Source organism: Dreissena polymorpha, chromosome 1 (genome assembly GCF_020536995.1).
Source record: "Dreissena polymorpha isolate Duluth1 chromosome 1, UMN_Dpol_1.0, whole genome shotgun sequence".
Classification (NCBI taxonomy): Eukaryota; Metazoa; Mollusca; class Bivalvia; order Myida; family Dreissenidae; genus Dreissena; species Dreissena polymorpha.
This window is the reverse complement of record NC_068355.1, coordinates 60593187-60608536: the sequence shown is the minus strand read 5'-3', so window position 1 is coordinate 60608536 and position 15350 is coordinate 60593187. Positions and strand designations below refer to the sequence as shown.

Here is a 15350-nt window from a genome sequence, read left to right as displayed (position 1 = left end):
ACTTAAATGTAAATGTACCAAAGAAAATCATATACTACATGTAGATATTACATGTATGTGCACATGTATGTGTACTTAAATTCGGACAGCATGTTAAGTCGTAAACGTAAATAAAGCGTTTAGATGATCAATACGATTGACTCGTATGGTGTTAATCAATGCAATTGCCCTTTTTAACAACAAATACCGAGTTTCAAGAAATCAAGAGTATTAAATCATTTATTTACCTGTGTCTGACTTTAAGTACTGTTCAAATTTACATATTGCATCCGTATGTTACGACACTTGTGTGCAGTCAGTATACAATACAATAATTGTTTCAATAATGAAAGAACTGATACAGCCTAACGGTAACGATACAGTGTGTTTACATTATATTTTATTAAGAGAAAATGTTAATGCCAAATAATTCGCGAGATACCCCGGTACTTAAGTTGAAATTTACAACGAAACTTTTAATGGAAATTAAATTATCTCAATGTTGTACCCACTACAAATTTACAAATAAATACACCCACGCCAATTTTCGCGCTCTTTTTATCAGGACAAAGAAATTCATTTCTTAAATGTAGAATTTTGTAACCTAAAAAAGCTGTACACAACGCCTGCAAACCGTGGCAGGTTATTTACGCATGTTGCAATACAACGGTCCTGATTGGGAGCTTATTTCATCATATCTTTAAATAGAACCATATGCCGAAATTCATTTGACTCTTTAGAAAATTTCAAACGTTTGTGTCTATGACTCTTATCGTCTATATTACCGACCCATAATTTGGTTTTAAAAATATAAATCGGGCATATATGGGATTATTAATTAACAGTTGATTAATCCAATTATTAATTGACAATGCAAACTAATTAGCAGGTGTTGACCGCGTTCACAAAGTTATCATTAATATTCATTTTCGGTTTCGTTACCGTTTTGAAGAATCCGCTATTCTTTTGATTTATTTAATGTTTGGCGTCCTTGGATATTTAACGACATCAAAAACGTTGTCGCTGAGCTAAGTGTTCCAAGAACTAGAATTAAGTCAAGTTTTCCATGAACTATTAAGCCCAGTTTTCCAAGAACTCGCATTAAGCCCAGTTTTCCAAGAACTAGCATTAAGCCCAGTTTTCCAAGAACTAGCATTAAGCCCAGTTTTCCAAGAACTAGCATTAAGCCCAGTGTTCCAAGAACAAGCATTAAGCCCAGTTTTCCAAGACCTCGCATTAAGCCCAGTGGTCCGAGAACTAGCATTAAGCCCAGTTTTCCAAGAACTAGTATTAAGCCCAGATTTTTTAAAGAATTAAGCCCTGTTTTCCAAAAACTAGCATTAAGCCCAGTTTTCCAAGAACTAGCATTATGCCCAGTTTTCCAAGAACTCGCATTAAGTCCAGTTTTCCATGAACTAGCATTAAGCCCAGTTTTCCAAGAACTAGCATTAAGTCCAGTTTTCCATGAACTCGCATTAAGCCCACTTTTCCAAGAACTAGCATTATGCCCAGTTTTCCAAGAACTAGCATTAAGCCCAGTTTTCCATGAACTAGCATTAAGCCCAGTTTTTCATGAACTAGCATAAAGCCCAGTTTTCCATGAACTAGCATAAAGCCCAGTTTCCCATGAACTAGCATAAAGCCCAGTTTTCCATGAAATAGCATTAAGCCCAGTTTTCAAAGAACTAGACTCTTCATTATTAAAATTGTCGTACGTGGTAGGTTTGGTGTCTGGGTCAGGTACGACCACTGGGATGGCAGACTTGCTCATGGCAGGCATCTCTGAGTGTCGTTCAGTTAGGGCCAACATCAGACCACTCACGTCGAAATTCTGAATTCAGAAAAATGGTATTTCATAGGTTTGTTGAGCCCTGTTCTGGAAAAGGGTTAAATGCATGTTTGTAGTGTTGTCCCAGATTAGTCAGTGCAGTCCGCACAGGCTAATCAAGGACGACACTTTCTGCTTTTATAGTATTTTTTCTTCTTAGAAGAAATCCAGCTATGGCAAAGTGTCATCCCTGGAATGCACAGACTAATCTGGGATAACACTAAAACACACATGCATTAAGCCCAGTTTACCAAAAACACAGCTCTTTTGATATAAGATTTCATTAAATATTCATATTAAGTACTCTACTGGGTTAATTGTTGCGTTCTTAGACATGTAGGATTCATTCACAAATTCACACTTGTCCTAGAATGTGTTGTACCAGAGACAAACAATCTGTGAACAAGTCTTACCTGCATAAATGTGAACAACATTCAATACTAAAAAATGAGGCAAAACAAACAATTTACATCAATTATCTTAATATTTGTAAACAAAATTAAATACTTTAAAAGTTTGTCTTTATTATGTAGCTGAAGTTAAATACCATACAGCTCACAGCTCAACCCAAATGAAAATACTTTTGATTCACAGAAATGAGAGGATAGAGTCTTATCCAAGTATACTTTGAGTACACCCATGTAATTGTGTTATTATAACAGGTTAAATCAAATGCCCATTTTGAGTCTGCATTGTGAACAATGACATTTCTCTACAATTTAACTTTAATAAACCTCGAGTATATATGTCCCATTTACCAGTTTTTTCATAAAAGAATTTAATTTTAGGGTAAATCATCATGGGATCTTTCTAAAGAAAAAACAGGGCCATAGTGGCCCTTGGGTCGCTCACCTGAGAAGAAGTAACGTTAAGCAAGGGTTGTTAATGTTGTTTTGTGAGAAGAAAGGGTTTGTTGTTTTGGCAGATATATAAATATATGCGTTAAAGGTATTTATTTATTTTTGTTTTATGTTTTTTAAATGAGACATTTGTTTCCCATTGCAATAAAGGTTTATTTTGGATAAAAGTGATATGAAGACAGTATTTCAATACTGAGCATATTCAGCAAAAGTACTTTTTTTTTCAAAAATTGTTCACAAGCTTTGAGATCATGAGATAACTTCAGATAAGCATCTCAGCATTACAGGATGTTATACAAAATGAATAGTTACATTTGTTTTTGCAAGAACAGCTTTAGATACCGAAAAAACTGTATGTTTAAATAAGATTTTGTGTTCATGTTTTTTCATAATTAAATACAATATGTTAAAGTGTTATCATATATCAAAGTCAGTTATAAGGAAGTACATGAGTATGAGAAAATCTACTAGAAATTCAAAATTAATCTTCTTTTTAGGTACGAAACATCTGACACTTAATCTTTCTTAAAGTAAAAATATAAAAAACAAGAGCTGTCACCATAGGATGACTTATGCCCCCTAAAAACGCTTGGTAGAAGTTATGAGCTTTTTTCGAAACCTAAACGCAGATTTCGAAACCTAAACGCGGACCCTAAGTTCAAGTTCAGGTCACAGGAGTCAAAATTTGTGTGCGTATGGAAAGGCCTAGTCCACATACACATGCATGCCAAATATGAAATTGCAATCTGAAGCGACATAGAAGTTATGAGCATTTTTCGAAATCTAAACGCAAAGTGTGACGGACAGACGGATGGACATTCCGATCACTATATGCTCTCCTTCGGAGGCATAAAAATGTTTTAGAATATCAAAATAAATCAGACAGCCACATAAACTAGAGAGCGAACACCATGCTAAATCCTTGAAATGCACTAAGTGACCCCGTGACCTAGTTTTTGACCCTGCATGACCCATATTCGAACTTGACCTAGATATTGTCTTGATACAACTTCTGACCAAGTTTGGTAAAGATCAGATGAAAACTACTTCAATTAGACAGCGGACACCATGTTAAATCCTTGAAATGCACTAAGTGACCCGTGACTTAGTTTTTGACCTGGCATGACCCATATTCGAACTTGACCTAGATATTGTCTTGATACAACTTCTGACCAAGTTTGGTAAGGATCTGTTGAAAACTATTTCAATTAGAGAGCAGACACCATGCTAAATCCTTGAAATGCACTAAGTGACCCCGTGACCTAGTTTTTGACCCGGCATGACCAATATTCAAACTTGACCAAGATATTGTCTTGATACAACTTCTGACCAAGTTTGGTAAAGATCGAATGAAAACTCTTTGAATTAGAGAGCGGACACGAAAAGTGTGACAGACTGACTTACAGACGGACAGTGCGAAAACTATATACCCCCTTTTATTCAAAAGGGGGCATAAAAACACACACAATAAATGTGAACATTTATCATATCCGAACAACTGTCAAACTATGGAATTTGAATGCACAAAAAATCTGTAGCAAAAATACGTTAGTTTTGCAAAAAACAACTTTCAAAACAACTTGTCTATTTAACCAAACAGTGTTTGTGCTTCTTAAATATGTAATAAATTGCTGTTTTTTTATAACCCAATTGTTCACATTTTGAACAAATTTTTTTAAATCTACCAAAACAATTTTCAAACTCACATTGCAATGATAATTCCTATTGAAACAACAATTAAACCTGTAAAACTCACAAATCTTTGATAATAACACAAAAACTCAATAACTGCAAACTGTATAAGCAGTCTATCTTATCAATGGTGTCCATCTGACATCAAGACAAAGGTCTTTGATATGAGAGCCCAGTTAATTGGGGCCAATTTCCAGAGAACTGTAAGCCTGTTACACATCATCATCACCATCATCATTGTGCACCAACATCCTCATTACAACTACAGTGTTAACATTGTTTTTATAAAGCCATATAATAAAAACTGCCCCGCCCCCTAGTGGCCATGTTTTTCAACTAACCATAACCATTTAAGAACTCAGCTGAGTTATCATTAGAAAGACTACTCTGACAAAGTTTCATAAGGATTGGACTATAAATGTGACTCCAAAAGTGTTAACAAGATTTTACTATAGCCCTATACAGAAAACTAGCGGCCATGTTTTTCAACGGACCCGAACCATTTTCGAACTCGGACGAGCTATCATAAATACAAATGTTCTGAAATATGGACAATAAATGTGACTTCTAGAGTGTTAACAAATTTTACTATAGCCATATAAGGAAAACTTCCCCAACCCTGGTGGCCATGTTTTTTAAAGGACTTGAACCATTTTTGAACTCAGCTGAGCTATCATAAAAGCAAATGTTCTGACCAATTTACATGCAGATTGGACCATAAATGTGACTTCTAAAGTGTTAACACGGTGTTACTATAGCCATATAAGGACAACATCCCCGCACCCTGGCAGCTATGTTTTTCAACCTTTCAAAACCATTTTCAAACTAAGCTGAGACATCATCAAGACAAATGTTATGGTCCAGTTTCATAAAGATTGGGCAATAAATGTGACTTCAAGAGTGTTAACATGCTTTTTAATTAATTTGACTTAGTGACCTAGTTTTTGACCTCATAAGACCCAGTTTCAAACTGGACCAAGACATAATCGGTACAAATCTTTGGACAAAGTCTATTGAAGATCAGACAATAAATGTGGCCTCTAGTGTGTTAACAAGCCAAAATGTTGACGACGGCAACTGACAGCGGACATAAGGTGATCCCAAAAGCTCACCATGAGCACGTTGTGCTCAGGTGAGCTAAAAATCAATGTGTGTTGCAACTATCATAAAATGATTATGCACATTTTAACAAAAATAAGTCTTGATTATTAGAAGGATTATACATATTTTATGATTTTATGACAATGTTTGGGACAAATTGCCAATCATTTAAATTTGTCTTTTTAATACCCAAAGGTTCTAAAACTGGCAAAAAAAACAAACTGGTTGTGCTGCAAAAGTAAATACAATTCATTATGAATAATTTTTATATAATAATAATGACATTGACTCAATACAAAAAATGTACAGATAAACATCTTTGTGTACTGGTAAACTGACATTGATGGAAAGATTACAGGCAGTATACTCCAGGTAAACAGCAAAAAAATAAATTGTACTAAACAATGGCATCACAAAACATTTTTTATTTTGGCCTTGTTCTGTGAAAAAAAGGTTAAATAAATGTGAGTAAAGTTTTGTCCCAGGTTAGTCTGTGCAGTCTGCACAGGCTAATCAGGGATGACACTTTCTACTTTTATTATAGTTTTTTGTTTCAAGAAAGTCTCTTCTTAGCAAAAATCCAGTTTAGGAGGAAAGTGCAGTCCCTGATTAGCCTGAGCGGACTGCACAGGCTAATTTGGAATGACACTTTACACACATGCATTAAAACCCTTTTTCGCAGAGAAAGGCCCATTTCAATTTATGTGAGAAAAGCACTATCAAGAGAAGGATTTAAGCTAAATTACCTGCATGTTTCCTACATCCATTTGAAGAATCTGTGTGGGGGTTTTCTTGTACAACTAAAAATAAATGGAACAAAACATTAATGCAAAAATTCTAAAAAGAATAATAGTTTTATAAATATATGTGAATTGTTTAGATGTAAATAAAAGTTATTAAATTAACATAAACGATCATAAAACTATGCTTAAGAACAAGAGCTGTCTCCATACATATGACATATGCCCCCGATAAACGCTTTAAGAGAAATTATAAGCCTTTTTCGAAACCTAAACGCATTTTTTGAAACCTAAACGCGTACCCTAAGTTTAAGGTCAAGGGGGTCAAAATTTGTGTACGCATGGGAAGGCCTTGTCCATATACACATGCAAAACAAATATGAATGTTACATCTAAAAGGACATAGAAGCTATGAGCGTTTTTTCTAAACCTCAACGCAAAGTGTGACGGACAGACCGATGGACAGTGCCATCACTATATGCCCTCCTTCGGGGGCATAATAAAAAGGATACTTCAATATATTTATTTTTAAACGCAAACGATGACCATATTGGTACTTAAGTGTGTTAATTATCATATATAATCAATGACATGACCTGTTGATCTAGTTTTTGCCCTTTCTGAGCCTAATTCAAATATAGCCTTCATCTTGTAGCTCAATAGCTCACCTGGAGCACTTAGTACTCAGGTGAGCTTCAAATTAATTTTCTTTTATTCTTGAAACAATTTATGAGTCAGTTGTGTACCTCCTTGGAAGGACTGGATATTAGCTGTGAGAGAAAGTACTTCTCTGCAGGTGAGATGGCAGGTATGGCCCAGTGGAAGTCATACTGACCGGCCTCCTGGTTCTCTGTAGGAGGATTCTGTTGGAAACAAACAGGTAATACATGTATACTGACTGGCCTCCTAGTTCTTTCTAGGAGGATTCTGTGGGATACAAACAGTTAATACATGTGTACTGACCAGCCTTTTAGTTGTCTCTAGGAGAATTCTGTGGGAAACAAACAGGTAATACATGTATACTGACCGGCCTCCTAGTTCTCTCTTGGAGGAGGGAAACAAACATGTAATAATTTAATATACCTTACTAATTGCCTTTTTCCTTTTGAATCTAAAATGTTGGTGCCACCAACATTTTTCACACTTAATCAACAGGGTTTCTTGTGAAGTTACACCTAAGCCAAATCTGTTATGAAAAGTTGTGAAATTTTTAAAGTTATCATGATATTTGTTCACATCTACTGGTTAACTCTTTTCCAACACTTTGTGTCTGAAAATTAAGATTAAAAAAATATCGAAAAAATTCAGGTTGCATTGACGATTGTATATGTACATCATATAGGGGTGTGTATAGCATCAATTGTATATGTACATCATATAGGGGTGTGTATAGCATCAATTGTATATGTACATCATATAGGGGTGTGTATAGCATCAATTGTATATGTACATCATATAGGGGTGTGTATAGCATCAATTGTATATGTACATCATATAGGGGTGTGTATAGCATCAATTGTATATGTACATCATATAGGGGTGTGTATAGCATCAATTGTATATGTACATCATATAGGGGTGTGTATAGCATCAATTGTATATGTACATCATATAGGGGTGTGTATAGCATCAATTGTATATGTACATCATATAGGGGTGTGTATAGCATCAATTGTATATGTACATCATATAGGGGTGTGTATAGCATCAATTGTATATGTACATCATATAGGGGTGTGTATAGCATCAATTGTATATGTACATCATATAGGGGTGTGTATAGCATCAATTGTATATGTACATCATATAGGGGTGTGTATAGCATCAATTGTATATGTACATCATATAGGGGTGTGTATAGCATCAATTGTATATGTACATCATATAGGGGTGTGTATAGCATCAATTGTATATGTACATCATATAGGGGTGTGTATAGCATCAATTGTATATGTACATCATATAGGGGTGTGTATAGCATCAATTGTATATGTACATCATATAGGGGTGTGTATAGCATCAATTGTATATGTACATCATATAGGGGTGTGTATAGCATCAATTGTATATGTACATCATATAGGGGTGTGTATAGCATCAATTGTTCTAACAAATTAGAACATATACTAGAACAAGAGCACCGCCTTGCGGGTGCAGACCGCTCATCTACCGTAAATTTGCGGCCATAAGTCGACCTAAAAACGCTCCCAAAATTGACTTTAAAAGTCAACTCGACTTATGGATGAGGTACTAAATAAAAATTAAAAACAACATATTTCTGTGCCGTTTTTTTTTTAAGTAATAAATCTCCGAAGCGGAGGAATGATGACTGTTTACGGTAAGGCCGACTCGTCTTTTACTTAAATGTCCGCCGATAACAAAATACTGCATGTTTACATTGGCTTTTAATTCATTAATCTTCGTAATAAGTGCAGATAAAAACATGTAAAAATAACTTCGAAAATATTAAACATTTGTGACGTACGGTAAAGTGGCGAAAATTATACATATAGCAATTTGTCTATTGATACATCGTCCGTTGTCTGCTAAGAACTGCTGACACTTGTACCCATTTAAAGTTAATCCGTGTAAATACAAACTGTCAACAGGTGCAGATGTCTTCATGCCACCAATTATCGCTTCTCGGCCTTTTGACTAAGATCAAAGCGTAAAGTGTAGCGTTGGCATCCTTTTGATCATTTGTCTTTATTGCGTCACGCCTAAAATAGTTATCCGTTAATGATATGCACAACGGTTCTGCTACAAACTACTTCTGACCAATCAAAAATAATTACTCTATCGTTGGATACGCCTTTAACCAATCGCTATTGTTCAACTTCACATGGTATATTTTTTGATTGGATGAAGGTGTGGTTTCGTTGATTTATTCATAACTGTCCCACAATTTATGCATAATCGTTTCGTAAATAAATAGATCTTATCTGATTGAAGATTTCATTCATTGTTTGATTATAATAATATTACGCACTCACCCTGGATTATTAAAAAGTGTAATTGGACATATTAAATACACAATTACTTTCGATTAGCTGCTTAGTATTATTACAGGGTAGATAAGACGTTTTTCCAGAATGCAGAAAATATTCCTCGGGTATCTCGTGATTTACGAATATGTATAACAGTCGAATAGCGAGCGATGCGAGTGTTGGTAAATTCACGTGTTTCATGCATAATGGCGGAAGTGTTTTTGATTATTTGAGAGCAAGTTACAATTATTTTGACCATATAATGAATTTTTGCGTTCAAGATTTTCACGAATTTTTACATCAATAGCACTAACATTTGAATACAAATATATCTGCTCATAAAATAAACGCTGAAAGTTATTGCGTTAAATTTAATTTTGATTTGTGAAATATATATTAAGTTCGAAATAATCAATGATATGTTATTATGATTTTGAACAATAAAAAATATTTTTCGTGATAATAAATAATTGAAACTTTGAAGGTTCGTTTTTAATATATTCTTATTATTAATATCCCAAAAAATGTCAACTGCCAGTGCAAAAGCCCTCAGAACCATGACTAAAACGTCACTTAAACATGTCTGAGATATTGAGGAAATTTACCCCCCGACTTATGGCAGAGTCAAGGCAAAAAACCAAGTTTTTCTAGCCACATTATACCCCTCGACTTATGGCCGAGGTAGACTTATGGCCGCGAATGTACGGTATTTTCTTTTTAAAGGTGAAGGGACTCTCATTTTCAATCACAAAGGAGGGAGGGGTGGAGTGAAGAGGGGTGTATAGTGTGGGGGTGTGGACATTTATTACATTATCTTCCAAAAATGCGAAAAAAAAGCAAAAATGCAAAAAATAATAATTCTAGGGGGGGGGATTCTTTGTTGCGATGGTTGGACGGTATTTCAAACATAAACTAATATAAATAAATATTTGTGTTTTTGTGTTTTTTAACTGTTTCAAAAAAAAAATGGGGGGTGGGGTGGGGGGGGGGGTATAGTGTGAGGGTGTGGTGGTAATTTGTGAGATGATCTTAAAAAAAAAAAAAAAAAAAAAAATGGGGGGGGGGATTCGGGTGGGGGAGGGGGGGGATTCGGGTGGGGGAGGGGGGGTGGGATTCTTGGGTGCGATGGTTAGACGGTATTTCAAACATAAAATAATAAAAATAAATATTTGTGTTTTTTAACCGTTTCAAAAAAAAAATGGGGGGGGGGGGGTGGGGGGTATAGTGTGAGGGTGTGGTGGTCATTTGTGAGATGATCTTAAAAAAAAAAAAATAGGGGGGTCAGGGGGGGGGGTGGGCACAGGGGATGGTTTGGGTGGAGTCTATTGTGGTATGTCAGGTAAGAGTAGTTTTGTCAAAGTATCAATCAAATCTAATCATAACTAAAGAAGTTATGGCAATTTTAGCAAAATTTAATAATTTGACCTTGAGAGTCAAGGTCATTCAAAGGTCAAGGTAAAATTCAACTTGCCAGGTACAGTTACGTCATGATAGCATGAAAGTATTTGAAGTTTGAAAGCAATAGCCTTGATACTTAAGAAGTAAAGTGGATCGAAACACAAAATTTAACCATAAATTCAAAGTTACAAAGTAAAAAAAGGGCCATAATTCCGTAAAAATGACAACAAGAGTTATGCATATTGTCCTTTTACTGTACCCTTATGATAGTTTGCGAGTGTTCCAAGTATGAAAGCAATATCTATGATACTTTAGGGGTAAAATGGACCAAAACACAAAACTTAACAAAATTTTCAATTTTCTGAGTATAAAGGGCCCATAATTCTATCCAAATGCCAGTCAGAGTTACATAACTTTGCCTGCACAGTCCCCTTATGATAGTTAATAAGTGTTGCAAGTATGAAAGCAACAGCTTTGATACTGTAGGAATAAAGTGGACCTAAACACAAAACTTAACCAAATTTTCAATTTTCTAAGTATAAAAAGGGCACATAATTCTGTCAAAATGCCAGTCAGAGTTACATTACTTTGCCTGCACAGTCCCCTTATGATAGTTAGTAAGTGTTGCAAGTATGAAAGCAATAGATTTGATACTTAAGGAATAAAATGGACCTAAACACAAAACTTAACCAAAATTTTTAATTTTCGAAGTATAAAAAGGGCACATAATGCTGTCAAAATGCATGCCAGAGTTATCTAACTTTGCCTGCCCAGTCCCCTCATGATAGTAAGTAAGTGTACCAAGTTTGAATGCAATAGCATTGATACTTTCTGAGAAAAGTGGACCTAAACGCAAAACTTAACCAAAATTTTCAATTTTCTAAGTATAAAAAGGGCACATAATTCTGTCAAAATGCACGCCAGAGTTATCTAACTTTGCCTGCCCAGTCCCCTCATGATAGTTAGTAAGTGTACCAAGTTTGAATGCAATAGCATTGATACTTTCTGAAAAAAGTGGACCTAAACGCAAAACTTAACCGGACGCCGACGCCAAGGTGATGACAATAGCTCATAATTTTTTTTCAAAAAATAGATGAGCTAAAAATACCAAGCCGTATAATATAAATTACTTGTATGTAGGTGCACAATTATTTAGTAATAAAAGACAGTTTTTCTTGCAGTTTGAGCCAATATCTTAAGATTTAAGAATAAATCCTTTAATATTTCTGAAATCGGTGCCAAATTTTCACATTGCCAGCAGCATAACGGTGTGTAGATAAATGCTGTATAAAATTGAATTTTTGGCCAAGACCACAAGCTTATTCAATAAAGTAATTCTGATGTATTTTACATCGCCATAAGCACCATTAAAAACTGTCTTTTATGCACTAGTTATTTAAAAAGTTATTTGAAAAAAAGCACCACTTACCAGTGTGTTAACATCCATTAAAGTGCAAGGGTGAACCCCACAAAGTCACGTGATACTGCACACTGACATAGTTATTTATCCAATAACCAAAATGCAATGGTCTGTCGCCTAAAGGCATTTGTCTTCCAGGTTTTATTACCCTAATCCAGTTGTAGACATTCATAATCAAGTGCACCCAGATAAGCACAATATGGCAGAATTATGGTAAAAGAGGAAGGTAAAAAAAAATGTCCGAAAATGAAGTAATTAATTATGGAAAAAAAAAACCTGTTTGTCTGAAAATTTTAATAATGAAAAATAAATGTTTTTGCTAAAGACAGAGGTGTCCAAACATTAAGAGTTTCCGGACAAAAAAAACAACAGTATTATTGTTTTGTGGTCTACCAAGTCGGTGCTCAATCATAATTATATGATCAGTTTTATATGATTTCTGAGTACCGGTATGTTTGTTAGACATGTGCAGGACAACAGATGAGATTTCATGTCGATTAGTTTTCACTAAAAGCTTTTTGTTATTATTAGTTTTTTCCCCTCAAAACTATGTTTCATTAGTTAGTTTTTGACACTCTATAAACACCTATTATCTTCCCTGCATCCTTGTGTTCAGTACTATGTATTATGTGTATTGTGCTAGACTATCATGTCATTTTGAATATTGCATTATCCAACATTAGCCGATATTGTTTTAACATTACCTTTATACTAATGTTGCACTATAGGCGCTTTTCCAAACCCTTTCCATCACTGACAAGCTAGTGGAAATGATTTTTCAACAATATTATTTGTTGTTCAGAAACTAAATCACACAGTGTATTGCCCAGTGTTCTCCAAAAAAATTTGAGTAGCCAGTTATATCTTAAAAGTAGCCAGCGACTAAGCAATACAAGAAACCGTCGGAGTTTTTTTTGTCACAATATTGCACTATATATTCAGATAAAAGGAAATGTCTTGAGGGCACAGTAGTTGGAGGGACAAGATTTTTTTTTATAGAATATTTCAAAGGGCCATAACTCTGTGAAAAATCATCCGACCAGAACCGGCTGATAATATGCACATATGATGATCTTCTCTTGGTAGTGAAGCTTCCCATAAAGTTTCATTGAATTCCGGTCATTAATTGCTGAGAAATAGCCCGGACAAAAATTGTGCACGGACGGACAGACGAAGCGGCGACTATATGCTCCCCCATCAAATTATTTTGGGGGAGCATTAAAACAGGTTCAGGCTAGTGTCTATTAAAAATTTGCTTCTGTTTTTAAAATGCTGGAAAATGTTGGCTGCTTAACACTGACAGGCTAGGAACCTGCTATTATCGGTGTCTGCGTCCAATATTTTACAATTCGTTAGGCGACCCGAACTGTTCTTAAGACATTTTAAAGAGTATACTTCAAGTTTTAATTGCGCAGGTGGTGATAGTTTTTTTTTAATATTTGGGGCAATACCAGTGTTCTCCAGAAGCACTGGCAGCCGGTGATTTTACAGCTAACATTCAATCTTGACACTGGATACTTCCCCAAAATATTTTGTGCGTCTTAGACTATCGTGTCGTTTTGAATATTGCATTATCCAGCATTAGTCCATATTGTTTTAACATTACCTTTATACTAATGTTGCACTATAGGCGCTTTTCCAAACCATTTCCATCAATGACAAGCTAGTGGAAATGATTTTTCAACAATATTTTCAGCATTTTAACGACAGAAGCACATTTTTTATAGACGCTAGCCTGAACCTGTGTCTATAAAAACTTACTACAAATAATACAAGGCGGCAATTTATTTTCTGAACAACAAATAATATTGTAATAGTACTGAACACAAGTAAATAACCAAAATAACAAGAGGGCCATCAGGCCCTAAGGCGCTCACCTGAAAGCCAAAGGAAATAGACTATTCTGAAAAAAATGCAAGCTGATTCATGAAGATTATTTTGGACCAAAAAAGTGACTTTTAACATGATTTTTTATATTTGACCTTGTGACCTATTTTTTGAGCTCATATGACCCAGCTTCAATCTCTGGCAAAATTTCATTGGGACAAATGTTCTGACCAAGTTTCATGAAGATTGGCCAATAAATGTGGCTAATATAGTGTCAACAAGTTTTCACTAAAGCCATATAAGGACATCTGCCCCCCACTGGCGGCCATGTTTTTCAACAAACCATAACCATTTTCAAAATCACTCAAGCTATTGTTGAAACAAATGTTCAGATCAAGTTTCATAAAGATTGGATAATAAATGTGACTTCTAAAGTGTTAACAAGGTTTTGTAGTAAATAGCCATTTAAGGAAAAATGCCACGCCCCCTTGCGGCTATGTTTTTTTACTGATCTCAACCATTTTTTAACTTAGCCCAGATATTATTAGTTCAAATATTCTGACCAAGTTTCATGAGCATTGGACCACAAATGTGACTTCTAGAGTGTTAACAAGGTTTTACCATACAGTAAAGCCATATAAGGAAAACTGCCCCGCCCCACGGCGGCCATGTTTTTCAACCAACGGGAACCATTTTCGAACTTGTCCAAGATATTATTGGCACACATGTTCTGACAAAGTTTCATGAAGATTGGACTAAAAATGTGACTTCTAGAGTGTTAACAAGGTTTTACTATAGCCATATTAGGAAAACTGCCAAGCCCCCTGGCGGCCATGTTTTTCAACCAACCGGAACCATTTTCGAACTCGTCCAAGATATTATTGGCACACATGTTCTGACAAAGTTTCATGAAGTTGGACTAAAAATGTGACTTCTAGAGTGTTAACAAGGTTTTACTATAGCCATATAAGGAAAACTGCCACGCCCCCTGGCGGCCATGTTTTTCAACCAATCGGAACCATTTTCCAACTCGTCCAAGATATTATTGGGACACATGTTCTGACAAAGTTTCATGAAGATCGGACAATATAGCTGACTTCTACAGTGTTAACAAGGTTTGCTATATATATAAATCTGCCACGCCCCCTGGCGGCCATGTTTTTCAATCAACCGGAACCATTTTCGAACTCATCCAAGATATTATTGGGACACATGTTCTGAGTAAGTTTCATGAAGATTGGACAATAAATGTGGCCTCTAGAGTGTTAACGAGGTAAATGTTGACGACGCACATCGGACAAAAGGCGATCACAATAGCTCACCATGAGCACAACGTGCTCAGGTAAGCTAATAAAGGTTCTGCCCATTGGGAATTGGGAAAAACAATATACCCCCGATCATTCTATCCGGGGGCATAAAAATGGCGTAGGCATATGGTTGTGTTTATGTAATACTTAAACGTATTTATCCCCATAAATGTTTAAGATTATTTTTTCGTAAGTGATGTTGTGAAAGTGA

The 15350-nt window shown here is 35.4% G+C and overlaps 1 protein-coding gene across 2 annotated transcripts in view; it reads right to left on the bottom strand.

Moving 5' to 3' along the window:
• The window catches only part of LOC127882474 (CCR4-NOT transcription complex subunit 11-like), a 42714-nt gene that overhangs the window by 16610 nt on the left and 10754 nt on the right, over positions 1–15350 (bottom strand). For both annotated transcript variants that reach the window (XM_052355859.1, XM_052355867.1), the window contains exons 4-6: positions 6947–7063; positions 6207–6260; positions 1695–1810 (exon numbers count right to left, since the gene is read on the bottom strand). In XM_052355859.1, coding sequence (XP_052211819.1) covers positions 1695–1810; positions 6207–6260; positions 6947–7063 — 287 coding nt within the window. The remainder of the gene's footprint in view (positions 1–1694; positions 1811–6206; positions 6261–6946; positions 7064–15350) is intronic.